The sequence below is a fragment of the Ovis canadensis genome, chromosome X (genome assembly GCF_042477335.2).
Source record: "Ovis canadensis isolate MfBH-ARS-UI-01 breed Bighorn chromosome X, ARS-UI_OviCan_v2, whole genome shotgun sequence".
Lineage (NCBI taxonomy): Eukaryota > Metazoa > Chordata > Mammalia > Artiodactyla > Bovidae > Ovis > Ovis canadensis.
This window is the reverse complement of record NC_091727.1, coordinates 117,393,700-117,410,832: the sequence shown is the minus strand read 5'-3', so window position 1 is coordinate 117,410,832 and position 17,133 is coordinate 117,393,700. Positions and strand designations below refer to the sequence as shown.

At 42.3% G+C, this 17,133-nt stretch overlaps 2 protein-coding genes across 3 annotated transcripts in view; one reads left to right on the top strand and one right to left on the bottom strand.

The window, feature by feature from the left end:
• Positions 1-3,119: 3,119 nt before the first annotated feature.
• Positions 3,120-7,391, top strand: CT47C1 (cancer/testis antigen family 47 member C1). 2 transcript variants are annotated; one of them, XR_011446084.1, is made up of 3 exons: positions 3,120-4,966; positions 5,802-5,943; positions 7,241-7,391. XR_011446084.1 is itself a non-coding variant. In XM_070289658.1 (3 exons), the coding sequence occupies exons 1-3, from the start codon at positions 4,328-4,330 to the stop codon at positions 7,251-7,253; spliced, it is 771 nt and encodes a 256-aa protein (XP_070145759.1). In that variant the 5' UTR covers positions 4,188-4,327; the 3' UTR covers positions 7,254-7,389. The 2 variants fall into 2 exon arrangements, 1 of the variants encoding a protein (XP_070145759.1); XM_070289658.1 differs by having other exon boundaries at positions 4,188-4,943; positions 7,241-7,389.
• Positions 7,392-12,789: 5,398 nt separating this feature from the next.
• KIAA1210 (KIAA1210 ortholog) overlaps positions 12,790-17,133 on the bottom strand; it is a 47,062-nt gene continuing 42,718 nt past the window's right edge. The window contains exons 8-10 of the mRNA XM_070291236.1: positions 15,929-16,128; positions 14,425-14,530; positions 12,790-12,962 (exon numbers count right to left, since the gene is read on the bottom strand). Coding sequence (XP_070147337.1) covers positions 12,790-12,962; positions 14,425-14,530; positions 15,929-16,128 — 479 coding nt within the window. The remainder of the gene's footprint in view (positions 12,963-14,424; positions 14,531-15,928; positions 16,129-17,133) is intronic.

Here is a 17,133-nt window from a genome sequence, read left to right as displayed (position 1 = left end):
ATAGCTTGTTGCAGCTGCCAAAGCACCACCTCCTCCAGGGTCCTCTTTACTCCCATCTTTCATAGTCACAGGTTTTCATTGGCAACAGCTTGCTCCATGACAATAGCTTTCTCCATGGCAAGCCTGGTGCCCCATCCCACCTCCCTACACAGAGAAGAGGCTCTAGGTGCACAATTTGTTACCAGAGACTTCCTTATTGACAGCAGACATCCTGTTGTGTTTCTGCCCTACTGATAAGTGGAGGAATCAACAGGAGAGGATATGATTGAGTATAAATAGAATCTTGACAAATATATCAGAATAGCAACACTGAGCACAGCTGGGAGGGCCCAGCTTCCAGAGGTCTCAGCCAACCCCTCCAGCAAGGCCCCAGGAATGATGATGGGGGATGCAGTAGGATGGGGACTGTGGACAGTTCTGCTATGTTTGAGTTTTATGTGTTGAACATAAACTGATACAAATGACAGTTCTAATGGCACATTGCATTGGTACATTGGAAGTTATCCAATAAATTTGGTAGATGTGTAAATATATGATCTGATGAATAAAATTGATGAGTTTGAGTAGGAGGCAAAAAAGATAGGAGGGCACTGCGCTAAGTGAGAGGGGAAGGGATTAATGGCACAAAGAGAAATATGCCCTTATGCAGAAGACATTCTTAGTAACAATTTTAGTAGGAATAATTAATTATTAGTAGCAGTCATTATGACCTCAATCTGCTTTCCAGGCCTATCTGCCACTCTGCCCATCCTGGAGCCATTTCATTCCCTGGACAGGTACACATATATACACATGCACACACACACCTCTCTTCTACTATGCAGGCTGTTTCCCTTCCATGCAGAGACCTCATTCCCTCATTCTTCCTCTTTCCCTGCCATCCTTCATTGCTAGGTAAACTCCTAGAGATCCTTCAGGATCCAGGTGAAATGTCTCCCCTTGAGTACCTTCCCAGTTAATTATTCTACTTCTTTCCATCCCCCTTTTGTCCTCCCCTTTTTCCTTCCCCTCTTTCCTTTCCCCTCCCAATTAATCATTCTCTCTCCCATACTTCCATAGCACTTTGGGTTCATCCTTATTTTAGCACTTGTCACTTGGGTCATTGTTGTTCAAGTGTCTGTCTTCCCCTCTAGACCATGAACTAGAGCAAGTCATTAGTCTTAGGCATCTGTGAGAGAGGCCTCCCTAGCACAACCCTGAGTATATAGATGGATACTCAATACTTGCCTGGTGAGTGAATGACTAGTATCTGTAGTGTATCAACAGATATTATTAATATTGTTGGGTTGTTGTTTATTTAAGGAGTCAAGCTAAATTGTTGTTGTTTTTACATTGTGTTTCTGGGACTCTCCTCATGTATGAGTTTTATGAAGGGCAGAGTGCATTGGACTGGATTTTTCTTAACAAGTCCATATAACTATTGCCAGGCTTCTTGTCTCTCATTGTAAGAAGTAGAGAAACTTTCTGATGAACTAGAAGTGGTGAAGTAGTGTGCTCATTCATGAATAAAATACTTATCTTTGCCAGCTAATTTATTGACAGTAAAATATCACAAAGAGAAATTGCAGAAACCACTATCACTATACAAAAGCCCACATACCCCTCAAGCTTTTCTACCAGTGGATATTCACAACCAAAAATTTTGACAGTGATTTATCTGAATTCCTTGAATGTCTTTTATTTAGTTGCTCTGTGTCCAGTTCATATTGAGTATCACAGAGATCTGACTCTGATGTTAAGCTATGTAGCTGTTTATTGTTAAATCAGAGTGAGCAGTAAGGGACTTGAAGGTAGCTTAGACCCCAAATGAAAGATCACCTTTCACTGTTTGGACAGAGGCACTCTTTTTGCATCATATCCTATATTGGTACTACTGTTCCTTATGTGTGAATTAGTCACTAGTGACTCAGCCCTGAAATGGTTAGTCACAGTAACCTTTGTCATTTAACAGCCATAGTTTTTTATTGGCAGCTTCTTAATGAGCTCATCTTTGGGGTGACAAGTGGTAGAGCTATGACTTTTCTTTAAGAAATTTGAGAGATATAGTCAGTCAACATTTTTATTTACTTTGAGAGAGATTTGAATTCCGAGGCCTGACTGAGGTTTTCCCGATAGTATCAATACTTGCATTGTCTAACAAAACATGTCAAAAATTTCATACTTGTCATCCAATGAATATGGCAATAACAGTATTGGGCAGACTAGGACTGAGAGGTTGCTGGCTGCAGTTTATAATGACTGAAGAATTAGTATCTGTGAACATTCTGCATGTAACTACTCTGGGTTGAATGTTTTTGAAGAAGTTGAAAAAGCACTTAGTATAACCTGAAGTGGAATCTGCTAAGATGTTACAACTGATGATGTTAAAAATACGAGTGGAGAAGAAAAGAGGTAGTGAATAAATACAAAAAATTTGTGAAAATATAAGGTCTTTAACTCTTTGGGTTATTCATTATATTATTTATCAGCAGTCACGTTGCAGACAATATTTGAATCTCTCATGTGTTATTAAACTGACAGTGTTAATGGGGAACACCATTCACTCTCGTGAACTTAACCATCATGGTTCTGTGAACTTTTGTCAGAAACAGAAGTTGGATGTCCTGAATTTCTCTACCACTCTGTGTGTGTATGTCCATGTGTGTGTGATTTTTCAAGCTCATGGTGGAGATTGAATTATTTTTGATTGAGAACATCTCCCTCAATTTACCATTTAACACTGAATGGCTTTGGAAATTAGCTTTTGTTCCAGGTTTGATAATATTTCTTAATGAACTAAACCTAAAGTTACAAAGCAAACAGTGCTTATATTAAAAAACATATTGTGGTAAAGTCATTTCAATGACAATTAACGTTATTTGAATCAAAGTAATGTCAGACTGCTTTATACTCTTCAGATGCTTTAAAAGTTAAATTAAGGGAGCTCTCTATTCACATACAAATTTGGAGTAGATATATATTCAAGCTCATACTAAAATTCCAGCAGCTTTTTTTTCAGTCCTCTATGCAAGTACAAGGGCTCCCCTTATAGCTCTGTTGGGAAAGAATCTGCCTGCAATGCAGGAGACCTGGGTTTGATTCCTGGGTTGGGAAGATCCCCAGAGAAGGAAATGGCAACCCACTCCAGTATTCTTGCCGGGAGAATCTCATGGACAGAGGAGCCTGGCGTGCTACAGCCCATGGGGTCGCAAGAGTCAGACACGACTTAGCGACTAACCCACCACCACCACCATGCAAGTACAAAGGACGTTTCCATATTTCAGATCCACTAAACTGTGCAGTTGAGGAGCTTCCACATAAACTTCAAATGAAAGTGATTACTCTGCAATGTAATGACATGCTAAAAGGCAAATATCAAAAGAACCTAATAGAATTCTATAATTTTCTTCCAAATAACGAATATGCTAAATTAAAATCATATGCTTGTGGATTGATACCAGTATTTAGAAGTACCTGTCTCATGGACTGATACCAGTATTTGCCAATATCTGTGTGAAAAGACATTTGCAAAGGCGAACTATGTAAAACTTCATTACAGAACAGATGAACATATGCAGTTTTGACGACAGAGAACACTTTGATCTTCACCTAAGCAAAATGATATTCTGCCAAAAGAATTTCATTCTTCTCACTAATAGACCTATATTATTTAAACATTGTAAGCAATTATTAATATTTTTTAGTTTCAGCAACATTTTATTTGTTGTGGAATTCTGTTATGTAAGTACCTACATAATAACCATTTTGATTTTACCTTTGAGCACCTCCAAGCTCCAAATGTTAACTCTCTGCCTTTTACAGAAGTTTCCTCAGCCCACGTTATCAATATATTGTACCATTGTGGGTTTTTGCACAATCTTAAAACTAAAAGGACAGGAACCTTCCGTACTTAAATGTAGGCTAGAACCAAACCCAGGGCGTCAAAAGAACCAGGAGACGATTGTGAACAGTTCTACAATCTAAGCACCTTGATTGTTCATTGGACACAGGACACGTCAATCCTCACTTGTCAGCAAATGAGCTCAGAGCTCGTGATGAGGGGGCACGTCCTATTGGCTACTCTTCTGGCCCCGCCCCTCCTCTGTGGCCTAGGGGAATCTATTGCGTCAGGCCTGGCTCCACTGTTGTCTGAGGCCCAGCTTTCAGTGGGACGCTCCCGCCGTTGGCTGCCTACCCTCCCTGTCTTGGGGCCTCTTCTGTCGTCCTCTCTGTGGCCGCCTCGTCCCGTCCTGCCACCCTCAGCCTCCCCTCAGGGCAGCCACTTAAGGCGCCACCACCTGGGCTATTGCCGTCATCACCCGCCCAATTGAGGTAACTGCCCAGTGCCATGTCCACCACGAGAGGTGGAGATCAGGGCCCTGACGGGCAGCAATGCCCAGCAGGCATGGCTGGGGTGCAGGCCGAACTGTCCAGAGCCCGTGAAGGTGTGGACTGCAATTCCGGGCCTCGCAGGGGTGACGCCGTGCCTGAGGCTGGGGCAGGCGGAATCACTGAGGCCTCAGGAGGCCCAAGGGAGGCGGCCCTGGAGGGTGGGAGAGCCGAGGTGGGGGAGGAGGAGCAGGCAGGGGGCCCAGACCTCATGGCGGACGCACACCACTTCCCCATGGCTGGCTTCCGCCTAACATTGCTGGACCTGGTACGCTCGGTGCTGAGCCGCATCTACTACAACGACTACATCCTCGTCTGGCCCCACAACGGCCACATGTCAGTCCAGCACCGGGCCCAGCAGCACTCGTCCGATCAAGGCTCGGCCGCAGTGGCCGAGTTCTCCGAGCTCCGGGTGTCATCGGATGGACCGGGGGAGGGGCCGGCGGGGAAGGCCCCAGCCCAGGAGGTGGAGGAGGCGGAGGAAGCCGAGGAAGCCTCTTTATGGGAGACAGCCGCCGAAGAGTCCGAGGAGTCCAGCTTGTGGGAAGTGGCGCAGGAGCCAGCTGCCCCTGAGCGTGAGCCTTCAGGAGGGGAGGGGGTGAGTTGGGGGGGACGGGGACACTGGCATCTGCAGGCCGGGTCTGGGGACCAGGGATCCCGAGGAGGGGGACAGGCCCAGAGGAGGGCCTCGGGAAGGAAGGCTGGGAGTCAGGGCCTCCTTGAATCGAAGGCCAGAGGGGCCCAGTAGAAGCCCAACTCCATAACGACCTCTCTGGTTTGGGGGTTGGGGTGCGGAAATAAGCTTCCCTCTGCCAGCCTTGGTAAGAGGTCTGAGATGATCGGTGCCAGTTATGAGGCCACAGGTGAAGATCAGTGAAGGCAGGTGTTTGGGAGGGAGCTTGAGAGGACATGGAAGAGAACAAGCAAATGGCGTACATCATATTTGGTTCGTAGCTTTTAAAAATGGTAAGATTCTTGGAAAGTTGATCCCAAAATATTATGAACTGATACAGGAGCACTTGGTCAAAATGAAGTTTCAGGGGGTTGAGGAACTAATGAGCTTCACCATAGAATTTGTCATTGAGGTGAAACATATTTTGATGAGAAAGTTCTGACCGAAACATAGAATGCATCAGACCCAGAGGATTCTGATCTTTGGCCAGAAGTAATCAGTAGCACAGGGTGACAGATTTACTAGAGAAGAAGAAATAATGTGATTGTGAAAATGATCAAGCAGCAACAAAGTGAGGGCCATGGAAGTGTTGTATCCACCAGAAGGAAGGCCCCCAGTTACTCTTTTCTTAGTTGCTCCTATCCTCCTGCTTCTCCTGAGGGTAGAGTTCTGGATGTCTGTTGCTATTCCTTATGAGTTGGGATTTTTTTTTTTTTCTGTAAACCTCTGGTCCCAAAGTCTGTATTATTCTTCACTAAAGAAATAGGTAAGCACCAGGATGAGAACTCCAGAAAAGAGATCCAAGGCACTGAATGTGAGGTGAAAGAAGAGAAGTATAACAAAAAACAAGAAGAACCAGAAAAGAATCTGGACCCAGCAAAGGACAGGCCCAAAAATTCCAGGTATCTGTGTATAGCTTTGAAAATAAGCCAGCTATTCCCAGGCATTTACAAATTTTGTTTTTGCTTTTTAATTCTCCCAGTAAATTAAGAAAAAGTTTGTTTAAAATTAGTTCAGCAATTCAAATTTACCTACGTAATGTTTATAGAACACTCACGCACCTAGTCACTGGACTCCAGGACTCTTGCCTGGAAAATCCCATGGACGGAGGAGCCTGATAGGCTGCAGTCCATGGGGTCGTGAAGAGTCGGACACGACTGAGCGACTTCCCTTTCACTTTTCACTTTCATGCATTGGAGAAGGAAATGGCAACCCACTCCAGTGTTCTTGCCTGGAGAATCCCAGGGGCGAGGGAGCCTGGTGGGCTGCCGTCTATGGGGTCACACAGAGTCGGACACAACTGAAGTGACGCAGCAACAGCAGCAGCAGCAGCATGCACCTAGTAATATAAAGTACATTATGTACTGAAGTATACTTCATGGCTCCTCATTTGTTTTTATGAGGTCTTTTGTCCTCTACCTGTAAGACTACTAACAAGTTGTAAATGTATTAGTACCTAAGACCAGTATTTGTTTAGTAAACAGTTACTAGAAGCAGCAGTGAAAGTAACTGGGCTTTGCACTAGTAGAGTGTTTATTTCTTGACTACAGAAGTCGAGTCTCCTGCACTAAGAGATGACATCTTTTAGAATGTGACTACTTACAAATAGCAAAAAGTTCAGAATTTCAAGTAGGGACCACATTTAGTGATTAGTAGCTAAACATTTGTTCAGTTGTAGATTTTTTTAAAATTTTATGTGACAGTTAAAAGAAGAGTAACTTTGTCATAGTATGACTGTTGCTTATCACTGAGCTGGTAATGAAGGTATAAGATATATCTTGTCTTTAATAATTAACATTTTTCCCTCATTTTCATAATGGTGTATTTCAAAACAGCCTCTTTCTCATATGGTAGATATGGAAACTGAGGGTCTGGGAGAGTAAAGGAGTAACATCTGTGGACTGAGCACAGACTTTTAAGGTGAAAAGAGTGATTTAAGTCCAAGAATAGCCTCTCAAAGGGGAAAAAAAAAAACATGTATAGTGTTGGGCAAGAGGGAGAGAAGGTTGGTAGGATCATATAATTGAAGCCATCAGGTTGTACATGTACCAATATCTATGATGCAGGTTACAAGAGGGAAATATGTTGTTCTTCCCTACTTGTTGAGATAACAGCCCTCAGATATAGATTAGATTAAGAAAGTCTCTGGTGCTGGTAAATACTGTATAATTGTTCATTTTCTCTCATTTCATCCTGCAGTTTGGAAGACTAGAAAGATGGAGAAAGAAGAATCCTGATTTTCAGGGTTTTCATTTTGCAGAAGCCCATGGGAATGTTATTAATGCTGATTCCATTCCAAAATTCATTTCCCTAAAAGTGACATCCAATAACATGACTTCTACCATCTACAGATATGTTTGAGAGTGTTTGTTCTAGTTAAAAATAAGTTTATTTTATATAGGGCTTCCCTGGTGGCTCAGAGGTTAAAGCGTCTGCCCGCAATGTGGGAGACCTGGGTTCAATCCCTGGGTCAGGAAGATCCCCTGGAGGAGGAAATGGCAACCCACTCCAGTATTCTTGCCTGGAGAATCCCATGGACAGAGGAGCTTGGTGGGCTACAGTCCATGAGGTCGCAAAGAGTTGGACACAACTGAGCGACTTCACTTCACTTCACTTCACTTCAAACTGAAATGCAGGCAAATTTTGTTTAGGTAAATAATCCTGACTCAAATCTCTTTCACTTTTGTTTGACCTACTTTACTTTCATTGAAAGGCATCACTTTCCACCATTTGGTAAGCCTGCTTTAAATTCCTTATTGCAGCCTCAAATAAATTGAAATATCAAGTTTAAAACAATTTTTGTAAAGACAGAAATGGAGATCAAGCCTTTAGAACTGAGCTTGTTTACTGCATGATGGTAAAGAATCTGCCTGCAATGCAGAAGACCCAGGTTCTATCCCTGGGTTGGAAAGATCCCTGGAGAAGGGCATGGCACTCCAGTATTCTTGCCTGGAGAATTCCATGGATAGAGGAGCCTGGAAGGCTACAGTGCATGGGGTCGCAAAGAGTTGGACACGACTGAATGACTGACACTTCCTGAAAAATATCCAAGGGACAGAGCTGGTTTCAGAAGGGCACAGACATAATACCGGGTATATGAAGTCTAAGAGAACATTCACTCACCAGGTACGGATGGTAGATATACACACAGAGTAAAAGGCAATGCCTGTGAGGATGTGTGCGTACTCAAGCATACAGGAAGGCATGCAGTGGAAAGATAAAAACTACATTTAGGATGGTGGCTACCCCTTGGGGAAAGAAAAGGATGGTGATCCTACTGGGGAGGGATGCACAGTGGGCTTCAACTATATTTGTAATATTACATTTCTTAAGCTGGGTGGTGAGTACATAGATGTCAACAGTATTATTCTCTATACCTTTGTGTAGGTCTGAAATATTTCATAATTAAAAATGAGTAAAATAGAGGAAAGGGAGAGAATAAGCTTGATATCTAGACTGTTTAAGAGGGAAAAAAGGATAAGTCACATTTGATCAGAGGATCAGAGAAGGCTCATTTCTGCATTTAGTTAAAGCTTGCTAAGTGCTCTCTTGGTAGCATTGATATCTTCTCTCATATTCTGTGGTAGGACATCTTATATTCCAACTTATATTAGCATTTTTAATTGAGGTGAAGTTCACTTAAAATCAACCATTTATAAGTGAACAATTCAATGACATTGACAATTTTGTGCAAGCACATCTTTAGTTCTGAGCATTTTCATCACCCCAAAACTCTGTGCCTATTAAGCAGTCATTCACCATTTCCTCACCCTCCAATTCCCTGGCAACTGCCAATCTGCTTTCTATCTCAATGAATTCACCTATTCTGGACATTTCCTATAAACAAAACCATACAATATGTGAACGTGTGTGTCTGGCTTCTTTCACTTAGCATGTTTTTAAGGCTCATCTACATTGTAGCATGTATCAGCATTTAATTTTAGGGCTGAATAATATTTCTGTTGTATGTATATACCACAGTTTGTTTATCCATTCCTTTTGTTGGTAGACATTTGCATTGTTTCCACCTTTTGATTACTGTGAATAGTGCTGTTATGAACATGTGTGTCCAAGTATTTGTGCATGATTTATATATGTGTGTATCTCCTGCCCCCACCCCACCTCCCCCAGGACTGTGAACTTCTGAATGTTTGGGGCCTTAAGATGTTTTATCTTTCCCAAAGTCCTAGGCACTGAGTTGTCCACTTAGTAGGTGCTCCACTAATATCTGTCAAAGTAAACAACACTTACACTGTCATTTTTTTTTTTGTCACTGATGCTGATGTTTTAAAGTGTGTTATATTATTCCTTATGGCTAGAACCACATGGTGAGACAGAAGGCAAAGCACTCCCTGTCACCATTATTTCAACTAAAAGGGCAAGTCAAGTAGTATGATTTGAGGCCCTTCAAACTGGTTCTGATTTGTTAGTATTTCTACGGTGCTAGTTGTTAAAATAGTATTGTTTCTAGACCCAGGGAAGAGGTATCTCTGTCTTGAGCTCTGTGCTGTAGAGGGCCACTTTAGTCCTCTTTCAGGCACACCCCTCCTGCCAGGGCCAGGAGCCCAGCCCGTGGGAACAAGGGGTGTGTCCTGCTAGCCCATGCTCCAGGTACCTGGCAGCCCTGAACAGTCCCTAGCCTGCTTCCAGGGCCCGTGTGCTCCTCTTAGACCTGTCCTGGGGGGGGTGCTGACTGCACTCACTGCTGGGGTGGGTGCTCCCAGGCCCAAGGAGGGGTTGTAGGCCCAGAAGGGGGTGTGGCCTGGCCTAGGAGCCAGGGCATGGGTGGGGGAAGGGAAGGAGGGCAGCTCTCCCTACATCATCAGGGCAGAACTTAGAGGAGTCTGAGAATTCTAAATCCCACCTGGCCTTTCAGGTCATTAGAAAGGTACATTTGTCATGGAAGGAGATACAACTTATTTAATGGTTTATCATTTGATTTAAACATTTCAAATATTTTTAGACATGTTATGTGGATCCCTACTAAACTTTTTTTTTTTTAACCTTGCAAATAGGACAAATGTTATTTTCTGCTCTATTACTCTTTCCCCTTGCTCACTCTGTGTTACACTTGGTTACCTGAGCACAGCGGGGCCCCTTCCTTTTGATAATGGCTTGTTCTAGAAGCCCATCTTGCAGGAAGACTCAGACCTAGTCCCTGAGCCAGGCTGCAGTACAGCCTCCATCTTGTCCCCTCTACTCACCTGTCTGCATTTTCTCTCCCACCCATCTCTTTGCTCCTCATGTGTTTACACATGAAAACCCCCTCTTTAGTAGTACCACTCCCTCATATAGATGCCCACCTGGAGGCCATCCGCTTGGTCAGGCACACCTGCATAGGGGTCCTTTCTGCTCCACACAACCTCTCAAGATCATTTGCTCTTCTGACAACCCTTGGGTCTAAATTGTCAATAACCTATTTAATTTCCCTCCCCATGTGACAGAGACAGACTATAGAACAAGCTTTATTGAATTTATTTGCTTTGCATACAGCAGAAATCAAAGAAGCTGAAAACTTATCAAAATGTGCCTTTATGCATCAAAAAACACTTAACCTAAAAAAAAGGACTTAACCTCTTTACTTAAAACATAGTTTTTTGTTGTTAAGTGTGAAAAAGAAATTGTTAATGGAGACTTCTTAGAGTGAGAATAACCTAATTATGGTCCAGCCTGAGAAAAGGGGGAAGGGAGGTGTAACAGTTAACCTACCAGGATTACCTGGGTAAAGGCATCTACCTTAATGAACTATTCACTATGGAAATACAACAGAAATCAAACCCAATCAATCAAAAACCTAGCACTATCAAAAAGGCAAAAATATAGTATAAGGAAAAATACTTGTTTTATAGAGAAAATGCAAAATCCAGCAAATGATTGTACAGTATCACATTATACCATCATCAGGAAAACCAAGCACCAAGGGTTGAAATTGCTTCTCCCACCCTATTGCCTCTGAATTTTTCTTGCATAAGGCAGCACCCTACTCAGAAATTAAAGGCACAGTTATGTCTAGGGCTGCATTTCTGTTTAAACAAAGTAGCTCCACAGTGACAGGGGCAGATACCATGAAAGGTGTAATACTAAGACACTTCTGGGTTCCCTGAGAAAATGAGCCAGGTACTGTCCAGGCATCCAGAAGGAGCTCTCCCTTAGGGGGGTGGGGTGGTGTGTGTGTGTGTGTGTGTGTGTGTGTGTGTGTGTGTGTGTGTGTGGCAGGTTGGGGAGGGAGTGGTGGAATGGAGGGCAAGGACTTGGAGTGAGTGGTTCACTGGGGAGGTGGGAGCTCTCCCTTAGTGTTTTGTGTGTGGGTGTGGGTGGGTGGCAGGTTGGGGAGGGAGTGGTGGAATGGAGGGCAAGGACTTGGAGTGAGTGGTTCACTGAGGAGGTGGGAGCTGTCCAGCCTAGTGACTGTTGGGTGTGTGTGCCTCTAGGAATGAGGGCGGGGAAAGGCTAATTCAATCACTCCAGGCTTCCAGTTAGCAGAAAGACCTGTTCTATGGCTTTGAGAATTCAATTTTGCTTTGAGCCCAAATCTTGTGAAACAGAGGCTGCTGAGGGAAAGCAACAAGAAACTGGGCTACTGGGAGCCTGGGCATAAGACAGCTGTCCAGGAGCCCCAGACTTCCTTCGTGGAAGGATTCCCATCTGCTTGACTAAAAGCACAGCTTTCGGTCTCTGCTGTGCTGTGCTGTGCTTAGTTGCTCAATTGTGTTCAACTCTTTGCGACCCCATGGACTGTAGCCCACCAGGCTTCTCTGTCCATGGGATTTCCCAGGCAAGAATATTGGGGTGTGTTGCCATGCCCTCCTCCAGGGGATCTTCCTGACCCAGGGATCAAACCCAGGTCTCCTGCATTGCAGGCAGATTCTTTATTGTCTGAGTCACCAGGGAAGCCCCCATGTGCAAAATTTGAATTTTAAGAGGGCCTTAAGTGCTTTTAAAATAGGATGTATATGACATGTACTATGCTTCTGAGCAACTAGAGAGGGCCACAATAGCATTGGGGTAAGAGGTCAAACACTGGAGGGCTAACCCCTCAGAGGAGTATGATAGTCCCCAAGGAATGTTATGCCTCATAGGAAGGTGCTCACAGCTGCCAGACTTGTGACAGGTTGACATGCGGCATGTGCAAAGAGAGCTCTGTGTAAGTTGCAGGGGTTGGGGGCCCTCAGGGATACAAAGAAGGTGTTTCAAAGGGCATTGGACAGACTGGGGAGCTGGCTGTGCAATTTTTTTCTTGGAAACCCAGAATTTTCACTTCTATCAATACCACCTCTTCTCAGGAGGCTTTACAAAGTTCAGAGCAGCAACGAAAGAACTAAAGTATTTAATTAGGCTCATAAAACATATAAGCCAATCCTTGGACCAGATCATCTGGATATTTCCATTAGAATGAATTTATTTGATCAAGGGAAATGCCTACCTCTTAGTTGCTCCACCAAAATGTTTTAGCTTTTTCCCTTCTACAGTCCATGGTCCAAAGTTAAAGATTTCTCAATTCAACAGCAGTGCAAACATTTTACATAGTTTTTATAAAGGAAATGCTGGGTTTTCAGATGCTGGCAGTGACTGTACTGAAGGTTAGGCATTCATGGGATCTATTTCATTCAAATAATTATTAGCTTTAATGCCCATTTTAAGGCTCTTATGCTTAATAAAAATGGCTACCATAAATAATTCACTACATGGCATTAATATAGCTATTGGCAATTATAATTTGAAATGCTGATACTCCACCCAGGAGCGGTTTATTGCATCATTTCTGCTATAAGGCTCCATGCCTCAGCTTTCTTCTTGGCCAGGGAGAACCAGACCGGTTCAGCCGGCTCAACCGGCTGTGGTAGCATGGCTGGAAGTGTAGCAGACCTGGTTTCTTTTTCCATCGAAGGTACTTGAAATATCTTCTCATGTTCAAATCCAACTGGAACCAAACCATAGCAAATAACACATAAGCAGTAAGAAGCCCCAGAGATACTGAAGTATGTTTATGGGATGCAATAAAAATTTCCCTCCTTTTAGGTTTCCTCTGGTTTCTAAAAGTCAGTGCTATAGGGTGGTATGTGAAAGGAGTAATGTCAGTATGGCTAGAACCACAGAGGCCTGGACATTGGAAGGCCTCAGAATAAACACCTGCCGCTGTAACTGCCAATCTTTGGGTTGTTATTATTGGACTGTCTTACACTTTTGAACTGAGACCAGAGCAGAAACATGTTATATAGTAACCGTTCAGTTTTTAAAATTTCAAATAAGGTAATATTGCTTTTGTTTTTCCAATCCCTTATGTTGTATGAAATCACTGTTGATGGCTCAATAGGTCCACCCAGGAAAAGTCTATGCTAAATAACATTATATCAAGACTACCTCGCTATGCCCCAGTTCTACAAGTACCTCCTTCCCTCATCCTGCTTTACGGTTGATTGACTTAGTGGCTTAGAGTCAGCCAGTGGTTCTCAACTCTGGTCACATATTAGAACCATCTAGGGTCTCTTTAAAAATACAAATGCACATGCTATTTCATGAACTAACTGAATTAGAATCTCCAACAGTGGATCCAAAACCATCTATAATTTTTTAAAAATCACATCAGGTGATTCTAATACATAGTGAGAGTTGAAAACCACTTGATAGGAGTACCGTGCCCATGAGAAGCTATTCACTTGACCTACTGTGCTGCTATATCATGGCCAGACAGTGGATTCCTAAATTCCTAGTCTAATTTCTTCATGAGATGGACTAAGGAAGAGAACAAAGATGACTCAATATAAACCTATCCTCCCCTCTCCCTGCTCCTTTTAGAAAGAAAAAAAATCCCTCTGACACATAACTCTACTGATGAGACCCCATTCGATTTTATCACAGCACAGTGCTTTTCTCAGCTTTCAACATGCCCCACCTCTCATATCCCTGCTCAGAATATGGAGGGGTTGAAACAAGCCTTTTAAATAGTTTTTTTAAGATTCAATACTATTGGGCATCTATACTGGATTATTTTTCACAGTTTCACTGGGAATGTAGAGGGTGAGAAAGTACCACTTTGCTGTGAACTAGAAAGTGGCTTGGTATTCTTTCCTTTTGAATACCAGCCACAGGAACGTTCTAGTGCATGATCACAATTTTGTTCCTATACAGATTCCTTGATGGGGTAAAAGACTGAAAGGCCCTCTGAAAGTTACACACTGGACTGACTTATATTAGTCATAATAGTTGGATTTTCCTAAAACAAGCTAATATCTGTATCTAATGGAAGTACCATGAGAGAATCACAAGCTGATTTGGGGGAAGAGACACGTATTGCCTGAGTTTGAAATGGGAAGTTTCACATTCTGTGAGCGCTCTTTTGGGAGTCGAGGGATAGAGTGTTTTTTTTTGTTTTTGTTTTTTACCTATTTTGGTAGACTTTGGAGGCTTTGTTGGTGCCATCTTCTCTTGTCTCTTGACATCAGAAGTGAGAACCATTCTTGGTTGGCTTTCACTTACAAGGCCAGTTCTCTTTAATACAAAAATGAGAACAGAATGATCTTATAAGTCCTGATATGAAAATAGCAAATTACTTACTCAGATCATAGGTGCACGTCCCATCCTGGGTATTATAAGTTCAACATTAACCAAAAAGAAAGAGAGGTAAGGAAGGAAAGAGCACAGAAAGCACCTAGGTTCAGAATTTAGGATCACAAAATCTAAGCTGGTTCAACTTTATCACCTTTCTGAGCTGGGAGAAAAGGTTATCTAATCATATAAACAGTGTAGTTAACAGGTTAACATGAGAATTACTTAGCTCGACTACAACCTTTTCTCCAGCAGTTTACCAGCACTTAACAGAAAGCTCACCGAAATGTGGTGGTTGCAAACAAATCTTATCAATTAATTGGGTTCCATAGATTTCTACACAACAAAACTTGTTTACATCTTGTGTTCATGCCTTGCATTAGAAAATGATATAACTATAGGTCTTTTCAAAATGGTACAGTTTAAGCTTTTCAAATTAACCTCACCACAACTGATCTAAATTAATTAGTTTACATATCTTAGTATATTTCCCTTTGACAAAATTTTAGCCAAAGTAGACTTTTCTACCTGTATGATCCGGCTCCCATAAAAATAATAATGATGAAATGAAAAGATCTTTAAAGCAAAAAGTGAAAACAGATTTTCACATGATCCTTCAACAAATTCTTTAAGCACTTAAAAGTATAGGAACTTAGACATCTCTTGTTATGTAAACTTCGTTGAGTTTTCCTGAGGCAGTTTTATGCAGTGTTGACAAAAGGGGTCCTCATTCTAAAACTTGCAAAGACATTGCAAATGGGACATTAAAAGCAAGATGTCATCCTATCATGTTCTGATCCATTAGCCTAGTTTATCACATAATTTCACTTTTAGTCTATAGGGAGGTGCCAGACCAAACCAAATCAATATGTGGAAGCCCGAACACTAAACATTACCTTTATTTACATAAAGGTAAATCATTACGTACTGATAATGGAAAGGTGCCCAGAAATAAAATGTTAAGTGAAAAAAAAATAGTTTAATTCCACTCATAGTTTCTTAAATGCATATACATATTTAGAGGCTAAAATATTTGTAAGAATATATTCAACTCACCCCAGTGGTGACCTTTGGGGTTTTCTTATATCTACTTATGCCTCAACCAATTTGGAGGAATCCTATTCTAGAATATTTAGAACAGGATTTGATTTATAGAAGCTTCTCTATGCACTGCTTTTCACAGATCCTTTAGGAACATAAAGTGGGGGCACCTTTCTATGAGTACAAACCAAGTCTTTCCCCTCAAAAGTCCCTTTGCCTTGATTAATGCACCCAAGGAGGTGGGGAACTGCATGTCTGGCAAAGTTCTTAATACAAGCTTAATCAATTGGCTCCAATGACCTTTTGGAGTGTTTTGGAGGCTGCTCGAGGTCCTACTCCATGTCTGGATTCTTTCATCTCAGCCTTGGCTGCAGCTCTACTCTTGGGTCTTGGCTCTTTGGGAGGGATGTTGGCCTGGAAGCTCCTCTGCTCCTGCTTTATCGCGGTTATCCAAGCTGGCTCTGAGGTGGCATACTCTGACCGTCGACCAGGAGCTTTTCCTGAAAAAGGAATGAAAGAAAGTAGAACTAAAGTGAGGCAGGCTGGGTCTTGAGACTGACTAGGACCTACCTGCAATAATGTCTCAAATGGGATCCTTGTTAACTGCCAAATGAAAATAAACAACAAATAGAGAAGGGCCCCATTCTTTAGTGCCTTCCCCACAACTTTGCAAGGCAGGAACACCTTGAGTAGTTAAGCTGCATTTCAGAGTTTGTCAACTGTCCTCTTACTGGTCCCTTTCCCTCCCTTGTCCATCTCTCTTTCTATCCCCAATTCAGGTAGGACAATGGTTGCCAAATGGGCCAGAGAAGTTCCTAGGAGGCCAGATGATTAGGCCACTGATATCATTTCTCTAACTCCAAGGAAAATCTTATTGCATCTGTTACTTCATAGTCTCTAATGAAAGTGTGTGGTTATGGATATGGTTATAGGCATGTACAAGACTATGTGATGATAATTCTGAAGGTACAAAGGCTTTGAGAGAGAGAAATGCTCAAAAAGTCACCTAGCTCTTGATTCTTAGACATTTCAGGTGAGTTAAGAAGCTGTGGAAGTACAAACATTTATAATAAATTAAGACTTCAAGCTGAGAGTCTGAATATTGTGCTCTATTAATGAGTTGGCTTCAAAAATAAACATGGAGGACTCCCCTGGAGGTCCAGTGCTTAAGATTCTATATTTCTACTACAGCAGGTTTGATCTCTGGTCAGGAAACTAAAATCCCACATGGTGAGTAGCAAAAAAAAAATAAATAAATAAATAAATAAATAAAAGCTATGTGGTGTTGAAGGAAGCATAATATATGTAAAGATATTTTGAGAAAGACATAAAATCCCATCTGCATGTATATGGGGTAAGGGGGGTGGGGAGATGGTTACATGTCCATTACAGAATGTGGACAAATGTCCAAAGGAGACCCCATTGGGAAAGAGAAGACTCCAAGTTAACCATCTCCAAATCTATTCATCTAGAATAGAGCATTATTCTGCCCCTAAATCCCCAAG